This window comes from Ptychodera flava (genome assembly GCF_041260155.1).
Source record: "Ptychodera flava strain L36383 chromosome 23 unlocalized genomic scaffold, AS_Pfla_20210202 Scaffold_23__1_contigs__length_28996876_pilon, whole genome shotgun sequence".
Classification (NCBI taxonomy): domain Eukaryota; kingdom Metazoa; phylum Hemichordata; class Enteropneusta; family Ptychoderidae; genus Ptychodera; species Ptychodera flava.
In genome coordinates this window covers 16,305,491-16,319,023 of record NW_027248277.1, presented here as the reverse complement: position 1 = coordinate 16,319,023, position 13,533 = coordinate 16,305,491, and the positions used below count along the sequence as shown (strand labels likewise).

The 13,533-nt window shown below is 37.1% G+C and overlaps 1 protein-coding gene across 1 annotated transcript in view; it reads left to right on the top strand.

The window, feature by feature from the left end:
• Nucleotides 1-13,533, top strand: part of LOC139123507 (DDB1- and CUL4-associated factor 1-like) — a 103,957-nt gene that overhangs the window by 72,076 nt on the left and 18,348 nt on the right. The window contains exons 13-20 of the mRNA XM_070689665.1: nucleotides 787-889; nucleotides 1,359-1,478; nucleotides 2,269-2,422; nucleotides 3,156-3,233; nucleotides 4,671-4,811; nucleotides 5,361-5,449; nucleotides 5,960-6,136; nucleotides 13,145-13,344. Of these exons, the coding sequence (XP_070545766.1) occupies nucleotides 787-889; nucleotides 1,359-1,478; nucleotides 2,269-2,422; nucleotides 3,156-3,233; nucleotides 4,671-4,811; nucleotides 5,361-5,449; nucleotides 5,960-6,136; nucleotides 13,145-13,344 (1,062 nt within the window). The remainder of the gene's footprint in view (nucleotides 1-786; nucleotides 890-1,358; nucleotides 1,479-2,268; nucleotides 2,423-3,155; nucleotides 3,234-4,670; nucleotides 4,812-5,360; nucleotides 5,450-5,959; nucleotides 6,137-13,144; nucleotides 13,345-13,533) is intronic.

Genomic DNA, 13,533 nt, shown 5'->3' with positions numbered 1-13,533 from the left:
TTAGGATATGAATTAAACTTTATTTGTGAAATAGCCTTCCAATGTAATGGAACATCCTATAAATGCCCTAGGGCACATTATATATAATGCCCTAGGGCACAGCAGATTTTGTGTTGCAGCTGGTTTCCGCTGTATTACCAAATTTGAATATTAAAACGTACCAGATGTCTACAGAATATGACATGTTCACTTTTGATTGGACAGTACTTTACTACGGCGCTGTCATTCGTTTCTGGAATTTGATGACCAGGGCTTTACGTGTAAATAAAACACCCTGAATTGAGCACTCTGATTGGTCAATCAACAGTGGATAGTTTTTAAATATATATATATATATATATATATATATAATATATATATATATATATATATATATATATATATATATATATATATATATTATATATATATATATATATATATATATATATATATATATATATATATTATATATATATATATATATATATATATATATATATATATACGGTATATATATATATATATATATATATATATATATATATATAATATATATATATATATATATATATATATATATATATATATATATATATATATATATATATAAAATAGTAACGTGATATTGAAATATGACAGGTTCCCTTTCGACCAGTGTAAATCTGAGGCCAACAGGATGGCGCACGTCAAACCAACTTGAACTGATCCGTTAACTCAGTTGGCAGAGCATATATATATATATTCCATTAAATTCTCGATGAGATTCAAACTCATGATGCATTCTGCCTGTTAAATCTCTGATAGTATTGTTGGTGGTATGGCAGAAGGTGATATCTTTCCCGATGCCCTAGTTCAGAAGGCTGCACTGCGAGTCCTCATCAACTGTGTGTGTGGACCTACAACACGGGTAAGTCGGTGTCAACATTATTGCACACACAGTGACCTTCCACCTATGACCATGGCCCCTGTCTTATTAAAGGTCAGGGGTCACTAGTCTGTTGGTGTTTCAGTGGTCATGTAGCTTATATATGTCAAATATTTGACAATGGAAAAGGTCATTAAAATGTTATTTTGAATGCAATAATTATTTTTATGTTTTTGATGATTGTGTCCAAATATTTCTATCAAAAGTTACACTTGTCCAAACCGCATAATTTGAAATCCACCATAAATATTGAAGTCATGTAGCTGAAAACAAGATGGTGTCTACCATACTACACATTTAAGTAATTTCTGTTTAGGTATCAACACTACCAAGCATGCAATATTACCCATATTTCTGCTCTACGAACATACTCACAAATTAACGATTTTTCATTGTGATCAAAGGTAGAGAGGTTAATTGCATTTATACTTTTTTTTTCTGAAATTCACAGCTAGGGGGCAGTGTTACAAGATTTACAAGTGGCGGAAGACGAAACCGAACAGCGATGCGGAGCAGTGGAGACACACTTATGAAACTCTGGGATTGTGTACAGGGGAACAATGGTATTAAGGTAAGTGTACAAATTTGCGTGCTTATACATGCCAGCTACTGTGTAAAGTGTGGTATGGTCCACAAAGTTTCAAAATCATATATTACCGGTATATGTGTACTTCAAGAGATTTTTTGGGGCTAATGTGCAGCACTGAATAAGCTCTAATCCAATTGGGTAGCCGAATATTACCAATATAATTAAAACAAAACAAATAGACTCCCTAAGTCGCTGTGAATAGTGACAATTTAACAATCAGAGAAAGAGCTTATTCAATGCTGCACATCAGCAGATTTTTTGATGCTTTTTGAATATTTGTATGAAGGCTGTCAATGTATTAATCAGACTTTATCATATTTATGATTTATGATAGCTGGTAATTGTGGATACATGTTATGGCAGGTGTTAATTATGATTTTATGTTTATGGCAGCGCGTTAATATCATCATTATTCTTGTCATCTACATCTCTCCAAACATTATCATGATAGTTCCAGAAACAATTTCTTTGTCATCTTTAGAATAAGCATGATAATCAAAACCAGCATACATGTATGTTGTGAGTAACACACTACTTTGATTTCGACGCAAGCAACTCTATGTAGAAATCATATTCATTTGTTGTCGAAACAACATTGTCTCCTCTCTCTATTAGCTAACTACCACATCAGTCTCATTTCTGTGTCAGTAAGTGAACAAGTGTCATCTCTCTATCGGCCAATCAAGAAATGTGTCTCATTTCTTAGACAGCCAATCAACATGTAGGACTTCACAGGCCGCCAATCGTCATATCACTCTGATTTCCCCATCAGGTCCTGCTCTCCCTATTAATGGTGAAAACTCCAATCACAGAAGCAGACGCCATCAGAGCACTGGCCTGTCGGGCTTTGTGTGGTCTTGCTCGAAGTGAAACTGTTAAACAAATCATTAGTAAACTGCCATTATTTACACATGGACAATTGCAATGTAAGATACTATTTTTTTCTATTTGAGTAATAGATTTGTTTTATTTAGATTTTCCCGGCGACTCCTATTTTGCTCAAGGTAATATACGTCTCAAAAGTGAAAGACTTAGACATTTGCTCAAACTTTCCTTAAGGAATCTTTCAACCATTCTATTGCTAAATCAAGAATAAAAATCAACGGTCACTGTGCAAATTTTGGTACTATTGAAATAAATTACCCAAGATTTGCGGACAGTTTAAATTCAAAATGGCCACCATCCCTGTGTTAACTCTATGAAGAAAAATAAAATTTTCAATTTTCAAAAAAAAGCAACATGATGAAAGTCTTTCTAACTCCAAGGTATTCAAAATGAACCCCTGCAAGTGGTGCATCACAAAAGAACTGGAAAAGTTTGGGAGTCCAAATATCTGTCCCCGCAGTGCATTCTTCCTTAGCCCTTTCACCACCATGGTTTGTTCCAAATCCATTGTTTTCCATGGTAAAGTTGGACCTGTATACAGGGAACTGGGTGTGAAAGGGTTAATTTCAAGACCATGGAGAGAAAGCCAGATAAAAGGATAGGGGTCATTAATGTTCACCATGAAACACAATGGATTGACCTGTTGAACACGCATGGAATGGTGTCAAATGTGTAGAAGTCATAAAATCAACTCAGTTTTGAATGTGTTGTTTCATGAAATCAGGTTTTTGTGCTTTCATTCCTTCGTCTGTTTGTTTGTTTGTTTGTTTACAGTGATGATGAGAGAACCTGTCTTACAGGACAAGAGGTCTGATCACATGACATTCTGCAGATACGCATCAGAGCTTATAGGTAATTACAATTATGCTATCATGCATTAGCCTACAGTAGTCATCAATGTTGTTTTCCCCCAATGAGTGGTGTGCCAGGCTGTCCATCTGTTTGTCTGTGTGTCTGCCTTTACCCTTTTAACCACCATGGTTTGGCCCAAATCCATTGCAATCAATAGAGGTTGTGGACCTGTTTACAAGGAATTTTGGGTGAATAGGTTAAAAGGCTAGTGGTTTTCAATGATTTTTTTCCCTATTTTCCTGATATCAGGAGGGTAAATGTTTTTGAAGGTAAACAGTTTCTTGTCTGGGCCAGAGTGTTTTATTGCATGCCTCTCTAACTGACATTAAAAGTGGCTTGAATTTTGTTGTTCATTTGCCCTGGCTTATTTAGTACAGTATTTCTTCAAATGTTTAGATTTGCAACATTGTAAACATGCTGTTATTCTATTGTTAAAACTAGGCAATTGTTTTATTTAAATCGTCTATTTTTGCACACTTAACCCTTACAGCAAAGTCAATTTTTGTCGCTGTTTTAAAATATAATCCTTTCAATTTTTTCAGATGTTCATCAAATTTTCGGTAAAAAATTGCAGCCAATGAGATGTGATGTCCATTTGGTCCAAAATTATCAAAAAAATTACAGAAAAATTCATAGAAATTAGCAAATGTTGCACTGAAATTTTGGTTGGCGATATTGCAGCACTCAAAGGGTTAAATGGTTTTAGTGGCCATATCAGTACATACTAGATCAATGTACACCTCTGAAGGCAGTGGAAAGGGATATAACAGTGACAAATCACTGAGAAATCAGTCGGTTGACCTTCAACTACTCAAAGCCATCAAAGCTCTGTTTACAGCATTTCACATTCAACGTGGAAGCAGATTAGTTTTCAGATATGTGTAAAGTTAGAGATGCAAGCTGTTGATTAGCCTTCACAATTTTGGCACCAGCATCTGGTTACTGTGCAACAAACTTTACAGCACCACCACACTCAGTTCTATGAATTGATTCCCAAGCTTTATCTCTTTGCAGGTATTGAAATGATGCACCTCGAAAAAGTATGCACCTCGAAAGTTAAAGACTTAAACTTGTACTCAAACTTTCCTCAATGAAACTTTCAACCGTTCTCTTACCAAATGAAGAATAAATTCAGGGGTCACTGTGCAAAATTTGGTACTAGAGAAACAAATAACCTAACATATACTGATATTTTGAATTCAAAATGGCCGCCAGCATGTCTGTACTAACCCTGTGGGGAAAAGATAAAATTTTTTATTTTTAAAAACTAAGACAGCGAAAAATTTTGTTGCTTCATTCAGGAGCTTTAGAATGAGTCGCCACAAGAGGTAGATCAGAAAAGAATTGTAAAATTTGAGAGTCTGAATATCTGTCTCCACGGTGCATTGTACCTCACTCAGTCAATAATGCATGAAGGAAATATTTGTTTGTCAACAGAGCGGGTGACTGGGAAGTCATCTATTGGACCAGACACATCACTTGCTGATATCCATAGACTTAACATTGTTGCTCAGACCAGAATATCATATTCCAACAAGGAACTCCTGCTTTTGATACATACACATCTTACACAAAATGGTAGGTCAACAAATAATTTATTTATTTGTTTTTTTTTAATGTTTATTTATATGGTTATTTATTTGAATGTTTTTGTATTTTGTTTATTTAGCTTGTTCAAATTATTTTGTTTGTTTATTTGTTGTTTTAATTTTGGTTGGTCCTTTGCTATTGAAGCAGTGAGACAGTGATTGTACCAATAGAAAGATATTTAACAAGTAAATATCTCCAAAACATAATTTTTGAGTTTATTTAAAATGGCAATCATTATTTTCATGATAGATGAAATTATATCAAACTTAGAATAGGTTTCATCTTATATTTAAATAGCTGTTTTGCAGTTTAAATAGCTGTTTTGCAGTTTATCAAGTTTTTTCATGTTATTCTGCAAAAACTATTTCCTACGTAAAACATGTAAAATTGATCATTTCAAAAACCCAAAGTTTTCAAGTTGAAACAGTTCCAGGCCATTTTCAGTCCAATGAAGACTTATGCAGCCTGCTGCGTAGGGTTTGTGACTTTTTTGATGTATGAGACATATAATAAGACCATATTGTCAACGTCACCAAGGGCTGCTGGAGTCTGCTGCAGCGCTTCAAAGAGAGGCAGATTTACCTTCAACTACCTCATCAGCTAGTACGCCACCTACAGTCAAGCCAGTAAGTATGCAATTGTGTTGATTTTAAGAATTAAAAGACATAAACTTTCACTCAAATTTTCCCAAAGGAATCTTTCAACCTTTCACTTTCAAAGTCAGGGGTCAAGGTGCAAATTTGGGTACTAGAGAAACAATAACTCAAGATTTATACGGATATTTGAAATTCAAAATGGTCGCCATCCCTGTGCTAACTCTACAGGGGAAAAAATAAATTTTGATTTTAAAATGGAAGTTTTTCTTACTCAAAGTGCTTCAAAATAAATCCCTACAAGTGATAAATTAGGAATGAATTGAAAAGGTTTGAGAGTCCAAATAGCTGTCTGCATGGTCACTTTACCAAATTGATGCACCATCAACTCAGGAGAGTGTTCTTTGACTCCAGGAAACTTACATATTTTGTTTACTGGTACAGCACTGATGTATAGAAAATATCTGGAAATTCCTAAATGGACTTACAGAGTTGAAATATGTTAAGATTACAACAAACTTTTTTCAATTTTTTTTTTAAAAGGATAGAGTCTATTCCACGCCAAAGTCTGACGCCGTAATGACAGCGTCACATCTTAATTCACTGCCCGGTACCCAGCAGGTTGAAAAATTCCGATTCAACGACAGGTCGGCGCTTTCTACTCCAGAGGCCAGTGGCAGTCAAACCAGCCATACAAGTAACAACTGTGTTTCCATAAAGGTATATGCTCTTTGTCTTCAAAATCTTCAATGGTCCAGTCTGTCTATCCCCTACTCACAATGGAATGGTCCAGTTGAAGTTAAGATGAATAGACCAGGTGTACATGTATAGGTCTTTTAGGTTGACCGTTTATACTTGCATGTTTATCACACATGTTTTCTTCTAAAGAACACACAGACACTGCTAGACTGAAAGATTCTGTCGCGTGCGGGCGCTCCGGCACACTGCGACCTACGACCCTTTACCACGACTGAAGGCACACTGTTGAAATCCTGTTCTCCAACAAAATTTTGTTGGAACCAATCGTATTACAGGAACGAGTTAATTGACAGTATGTAAGGTAACAAGACCGCCCACATCGCTGCGTGATCGTGATTAGCATATTCAAAACTGTCGCCCGGCTTTTGTCACGCCTAAGCTAATATCATGTCTCGTTTGTCAACAAACACTATGTACAACGTGTTTTCTCAAACTCAAAGTATTGAAAATCGAATGGCCGAAGCTATACTCACGTTGAGGTCTGTGTCTAGGGTTACGATTTGATCATTATGGCCGATCCTAACAATAGCCGACTCGCCCCACGGTATGGGAAATCAATGATTTACACGCTGGCACCCAAAGTTATGGACACACTTACGAACCGTTCAGTGTTTATTTTTTACAAAGGCAGGCTCCGCTGTGATGTCCAGACGTCAGTTCCACTGTAAAGAGTTGCTTCAGTTTCTCGGCGATATCGGTCGTTTCCGAAAAGATCGACCTTTGAGAGTCTACAGTCTCCCCGCAGACTGCACATTCTTCTGCGCTCAGCGAGAAAGACGCTATGGAGATTTTTATAGGCGTCAATTGAGCCATACATACAAGTGTATCTACATGTAAGTTTTTTCTCCGACAAGCGGCTTGCTCTAAGCTTACACACACGTGTCGTTGTTTTCATTTGCTGAGTAGAGTAATTATGCAATGTCGGCACTGCCGATGCAGTTAATTGACATTGTTGTCTTGACTACCGCGTGCTCATTATGCCCGTAAACAGCCCACGTGAACAATATTCAAATTACACTACCATGATTTACATATAGTCGGCTGCATTTATGAAAAAAAAAGACCTTACCCCAAAAAAATTGCTACAAAAGGTTTCTCAACGGTTTTTGATAGAGTCAAATGTGCTTAATAACATACTAAAAGTCTACCAAAATCTGACCACCGGAAATGCGTCATTTTCAACATGGCGTCCAAGATGGTCGCCATATACTTAAAAAGGCCATAACTACTTAAATATTAAACCTAGGCTAGTGATGTCTGTGTCTACCACCATGTTTTAGTGGTTTAGGAATCCAACTACCATATCTAGATTATAGACAAGTGGTCATAAGTCCCATAATTTGCATATTTGTACATGTATTAAAAATATCACTGTCACATTCTTCGTCCGGAACATGTTGCTCATGTGGATTTCACAATTTCCGAGGTTAGGTAGTAAAGGGAAATCAACTCCACACATCGTTCATATTTGGGTTGTTTGCGTTTTGTGTATGAAAGTATGTATAATATAAGTGTATGTCATGTTTGGCTGTTTTAAGTAAAGTGTTGCTTAGCCATGGCAAGACGTACCCGTAATCTACGAGTCTTGATGTTACTCCACACTGGAGCGGAGAGACAAGTGTGACACTGCGATCCTTTGGCGCTGCGTTTCGAAAACAGAGTTTTCTTCATCAGTCGCTTAAAATTCATTCTTGATTGATGAGACGTGTTGAATGGTTGATTGTCTTTATTTTGTAGTATGTTGTTCCACTTACGTTTGGTGTTCAAGTAGGGAGGCTAGAATGTCTACTGGTTGGTCTTGTTGTGTTTGTGTAGATTCGTGTGAACCTGAGTTCGAGCTGTCGTCGCTTTTGTGAAATCTGGCGCTTATAAGTCTATCGCCTATATTTCTGTTCCCTTACCGGTATATGCGATTATTGGTTGATTTTGGAACAGTTTATTTTAGTGTTTCGTCTTTTTCAAGTTCATTTCAGTTTCTCTCAGAGCTTGCTTGATTTTTGTCATTTCGATGTACGGGCTATATGTTGTTATGAAAACTACTGTATTGTTGGTGGCGTTCTTTCTTTCTTTTTGTTGTTCAAGCTGTCTTTTTTCTGCTTTTATGATCTGTTTCTCTGATAATGCGTTCTATTTCATTTTAGCTCATATTTGGTATGTGCATAAATAACAAAAAACATCTAATGTGGTGAGTCGGTGGCGTCTGTGTGTCTCTATGTATGTATGTGGGTATGTTAGTGCGGATGCATGTCCGTCACATGCAAAAGCTTCCTTACCGCCAAAGCTATCATCTCAGTATTGGTGTACAGGTAGATGCAGGGGCTGAGATGTGACGTTGTTCAAATGGACGTCAAAAATGTGCAAATGAGGTAACAAAATGGGAAATCCTGCAAATGTGTAGGAGTGGCGGTATGCCAGTGACTGAAACAGGCTACTCCACTGACCTTGAATCATTTCCTGTCATTGTTTTTGAACTGTTACATATTAACAGACCTGCTCCAACTAAGAGGGACTAGCTGTTTTTGCTATGCATGTTGCTAAAGTTGACCTCCAGTACCTAAAGTTTCAGACCATATTTACTTTTGTCATTCTTCTTTTTCTGGTTATATATTTCTTGTTGTTTTTCTGGTTGTACTGTGCAGAAGTCATTGTCAAACATCAACGTAGAATTTTCCTGTACTGAACAGTCAGATAGAAACAACATTTATTGTTGATCTTTGGTACCCATACTGGTATGTACCAATTCTGATCAATATGACGGACACCGTATAATTGCGGTATTTTTATATTGTCGGTCTTGTAGTTTTTCACTAAATTGTGTGACTTTCTCTGTAAAATCGGCATGTTCTGATGTATCGTAATGTTTAACCTTTGATCAGACCTTTGAATGTTGCTGCCGGATGGCATGCGTTTCTTTGTAAGAACTGGAATGTATCTGTTGGTTTTGTGTGTCTTGGTGTCGAGAATGTTCTTTTTGTTGTATCGACGATCTTTGTAGATAGTCAGGTCTAAATATGTGATTTCTTGAGAGGAGCTTTCAAACGAAAATTTGAAAGTAGGATGCATTTTGTTGATGTTTGATATGAATTCTTTGAGTTGTGTTCCGATGAAAATCAGGAAAACATCGTCCCTGAACCTCAGCCAGGTCGGTATTTGTTGTTTGTGTTTCTGTATTATTCTCATTTCTATCTCGTGAAATGTAATATCTGCTTTTTTCAGCGACGAGGGAGACCCCATAGAGCACCCCCATATTTGCCAGTAGAATTCATCATTGAATTCAAATATGTTGTTTTTAAGATTATTTTTAAGCAGAGCTATCATGTATTTCGTTGGTGGCTGCTTGATTATGTAATTATTTGATGATCTTTCGTGATTTCATGCTCTGCCGACTGATTCAACTGCCTCATTATGTGGTGTATTTGTGTAAATTTTAATTACATCTAGTGTTACTAGTGTTGCATTGGCCGGAACTTCGATTGTCTATCCCATATTTGAATATTTGAATCAGTCAATAGAGAAATAAGAACACCACTTTGGTACCTTCTACCGAAAATACATAAAATGCCGCCACCAGGAACTAAGCTCGCAGGACAGCCAATTATAAGTAGATGCTCCAGTCCAACATTTCACATATCAGAATTCATTGACCACTTTCTCAAACAAATCGTCAAAGAAACAACCAACATACATCAAAGATACAACAGACTTTATACGGAAAATTTAGACAATCAAAGTTCCGGCCAATGCAACACTAGTAACACTAGATGTAATTTAAATTTACACAAATACACCACATAATGAGGCAGTTGAATCAGTCGGCAGAGCATGAAATCAGGAAAGATCATCAAACAATTACATAATCAAGCAGCCACCAACGAAGTACATGATAGCTGTGCTTAAAAATAATCTTAAAAAAAACAACACATTTAATTCAACGATGAATTCTACTGGCAAATATGGGGGTGCTCTATGGGGTCTCCCTCGTCGCTGAAAAAAGCAGATATTACATTTCACGAGACAGAAATGAGAATAATACAGAAACACAAACAACAAATACCGACCTGGCTGAGGTTCAGGGACAATGTTTTCCTGATTTTCATCGGAACACAACTCAAAGAATTCATATCAAACATCAACAAAATATATCCTACTTTCAAATTTTCGTTTGAAAGCTCCTCTCGAGAAATCACATATTAAGACCTGACTATCTACAAAGATCGTCGATACAACAAAAAGAACATTCTCGACACCAAGACACACATAAAACCAACAGATACATTCCAGTTCTTACAAAGAAACTCATGCCATCCGGCAGCAACATTCAAAGGTCTGATCAAAGGTGAAACATTACGATACATCAGAACATGCAACAACGAAACCGATTTTACAGAGAAAGTCACACAATTTGGTGAAAAATTACAAGACCGACAATATAAAAAAATGAAATAGAACGCATTATCAGCGAAACAGATCATAAAAGCAGAAAAAGACAGCTTGAACAACAAAAAGAAAGAAAGAACGCCACCAACAATACAGTAGTCTTCATAACAACATAACCCGTACATTGAAATGACAAAAATCAAGCAATCCCTGACAGAAAACTGGAGTAAACTTGTAAAAGATGAAACACTTAGTCTAAAAAGCGGTTCCAAAATCAACCAATAATCGCATATAGAAGGAACAGAAAGATAGGCAATACACTTATAAGTGCCAGACTGCAAAAAGCGACAACAGCTCGAACTCAGGTTCACACAAACCTACACAAACACATCAAGACCAACCAGTAGACATTCTAGCTTCCCTACTTGAACAACAAAGTAAGTGAAACAACATACTGCCAACCATTCAACACAGTTCACAATCAAGAATGAATTTTAAGCGACTGATTAAGAAAACTCGGTTTTCGAAACACAGCGCCAAAGGATCGCAGTGTCACACTAGTCTCTCCGCTCCAGTGTGGAGTAACATCAAGACACGTAGATTACGGGTACGTCTCGCCATGGCTAAGCAACACTTTACTTAAAACAGCCAAGCATGGCATACACTTATATTATACACAATTTCATACACAAATGCAAACAATCCAAATATGAACGATGTGTGGAGTTGATTTCCCTTTACTACCTAACCTCGGAAATTGTGAAAATCCACATGAGCAACATGTTCCGGACGAAGAATGTGACAGTGATATTTTTAGTACATGTACAAATATGCAAATTTGGGACTTATGACCACTTGTCTATAATCTAGATATGGTAGTTGGATTCCTAAACCACTAAAACATGGTGGTAGACACAGACATCACTAGTCTAGGTTTAATATTTCAGTAGTTATGGCCATTTTAAGTATATGGCGGCCATCTTGGACGCCATGTTGAAAATGACGCGTTTCCGGTGGTCAGATTTTGGTAGACTTTTAGTATGTTATTAAGCACATTTGACTCTATGAAAAACCGTTGGAAAACCTTTGTAGCAATTTTTTTAGGGTCAAACCATATTTTCAGCCGACTAATATTTGAGAAGTCTGTGAAGTCAGTTGTGGGCGGTACTTCTTTTCTTTGAGTTTGCCGCGGCCAAGTACCGTACAGTGTGCCTTCAGTCATGGTAAAGGGTCGTAGGTCGCAGTGCGCCGGAGCGCCTGCACGCGACAGAATCTTTCAGTCTAAGACACTGCCAACTCATTTAATAATTGTGTGTGAGTGGTCAACTTGTGTTTGTATGTGCAGTCAATTGCCTTTCTGTTTACGTGAAAGAGGTCATAAACTGGCACCCAGTGTTCTTTAAATTAGTCTTCCGCCTCTGCCAAGACCATATAACCCCTGGTATGCTTTTCTTGCAAATTAGAGATACCTTTTTGAAAACACCAGAGACTTCACGTTTTTCTAATTAGTGATTAAATGGGTAGGCAACTTAAATGTCTGGCTTATCAACACATTCTGTGTGTTCTCTAGAAGAAAATGTGTGTGAAGAACATTCAAGTGTAAACGGTCAACCTGAGAGACCTGTATGTCAGAAACATTCACACAAAGGATAGTTATTCCTATTCACAAAAATTCTCAGTACCTCAACCCTTACACCACTGTGGTTTGGCCCAAATCCATTGTTACCAATGTTAAGTCTGGACCAGTTTTCTTAGAATTTAGGAGGAACAGGTTAAGATTTTACCACCTAAATGAGTCATAAAAGTTTTGGGCAGTCAACCATGTTTGCAATATGGCAGATTTCTACAGGTAAAACATATGAGTACTGAAGCAAAAGTAAAATTTTAAGTTGTACAGGAATTTCATGCCAGAAATACTTACACCCGTGGCCACTTTAGTTTTCATCAAGCCCACTTGATACAGACACAAATTCTGCTTGTACAAAGGTAAAACTAGCTCTGTCTGGGGTTGCAAGTGAGAGTTTACGATTGGCACCCTGTGTTCAAGATTGAGATACAATGTAACATTACCATGCACTGGTCCATGTACAAGTCTTGTTTATTTCAATTTTCACAGACACGCTGTCTGCATGGGACATACAAGTTTACTTGATGCTGTAGCAGTGAGCTCATAAAAGTGTGTTGCCTCAATAAACTAATTATCGCGTAGAGGCTTTCATGAATGGAAGTGGTATCTTGTGTCTCAATTTTAACACGGGGTGTTCCAATCGTGAGCTCTCATTTACAACCTTGGCAGGGTCTGTTTTGTCTGTATATAAGCAGAATTTCTGTCTATATGAAGTCGCTTTGATCAACACTAAAGTGTCCACGGGTGTAATAAGATGAAAAGATGAATTTAGCTAGTTCTAAGACCAAACAGAGCTTTTTAATGTGGCAGCAATCACATTTGTGTTGAAAGTATTTGTGAATTCATGTCTCAAAATCTTGCTGTGGTGAGAAGTCATTGTTTTTACCCACAATGCATCTCAATGTCAAGAAGTATATTTAAGATGATGTATCACACGTCTGTCTTTTTGTTATCCATCATTCCAGCCAACTTTGAGGAAAAAAGTCCAGAAATCCAACATCTCTCAGTCGCCATACCAACAGAGCATGTCAGCTTTAAAGAGACAGAGTAGTCGTAAACTGCCATCTCCACCTACACTGGACTCCATCGTTCAGAACTATCTCATGGAACAGCATGCCAGATGTAAAAACCCTGTGGTCACGTGTCCACAATTTTCGCTTTTAGAGTAAGTGTACAACCTCCCCATCCACCCACGCCAGCACCCCTCAGTGCCTTAACGATTGGTTATAATGGAAATATTTCTTAGAAACTCTGAAAATCACAGACAAAAATGTCTCGGATATCGTGGTAGTTTCATCAAAGATATCATGATTTAATCAAAGGAATTTGACTGTAGGTGTAACAGCAGTACAGT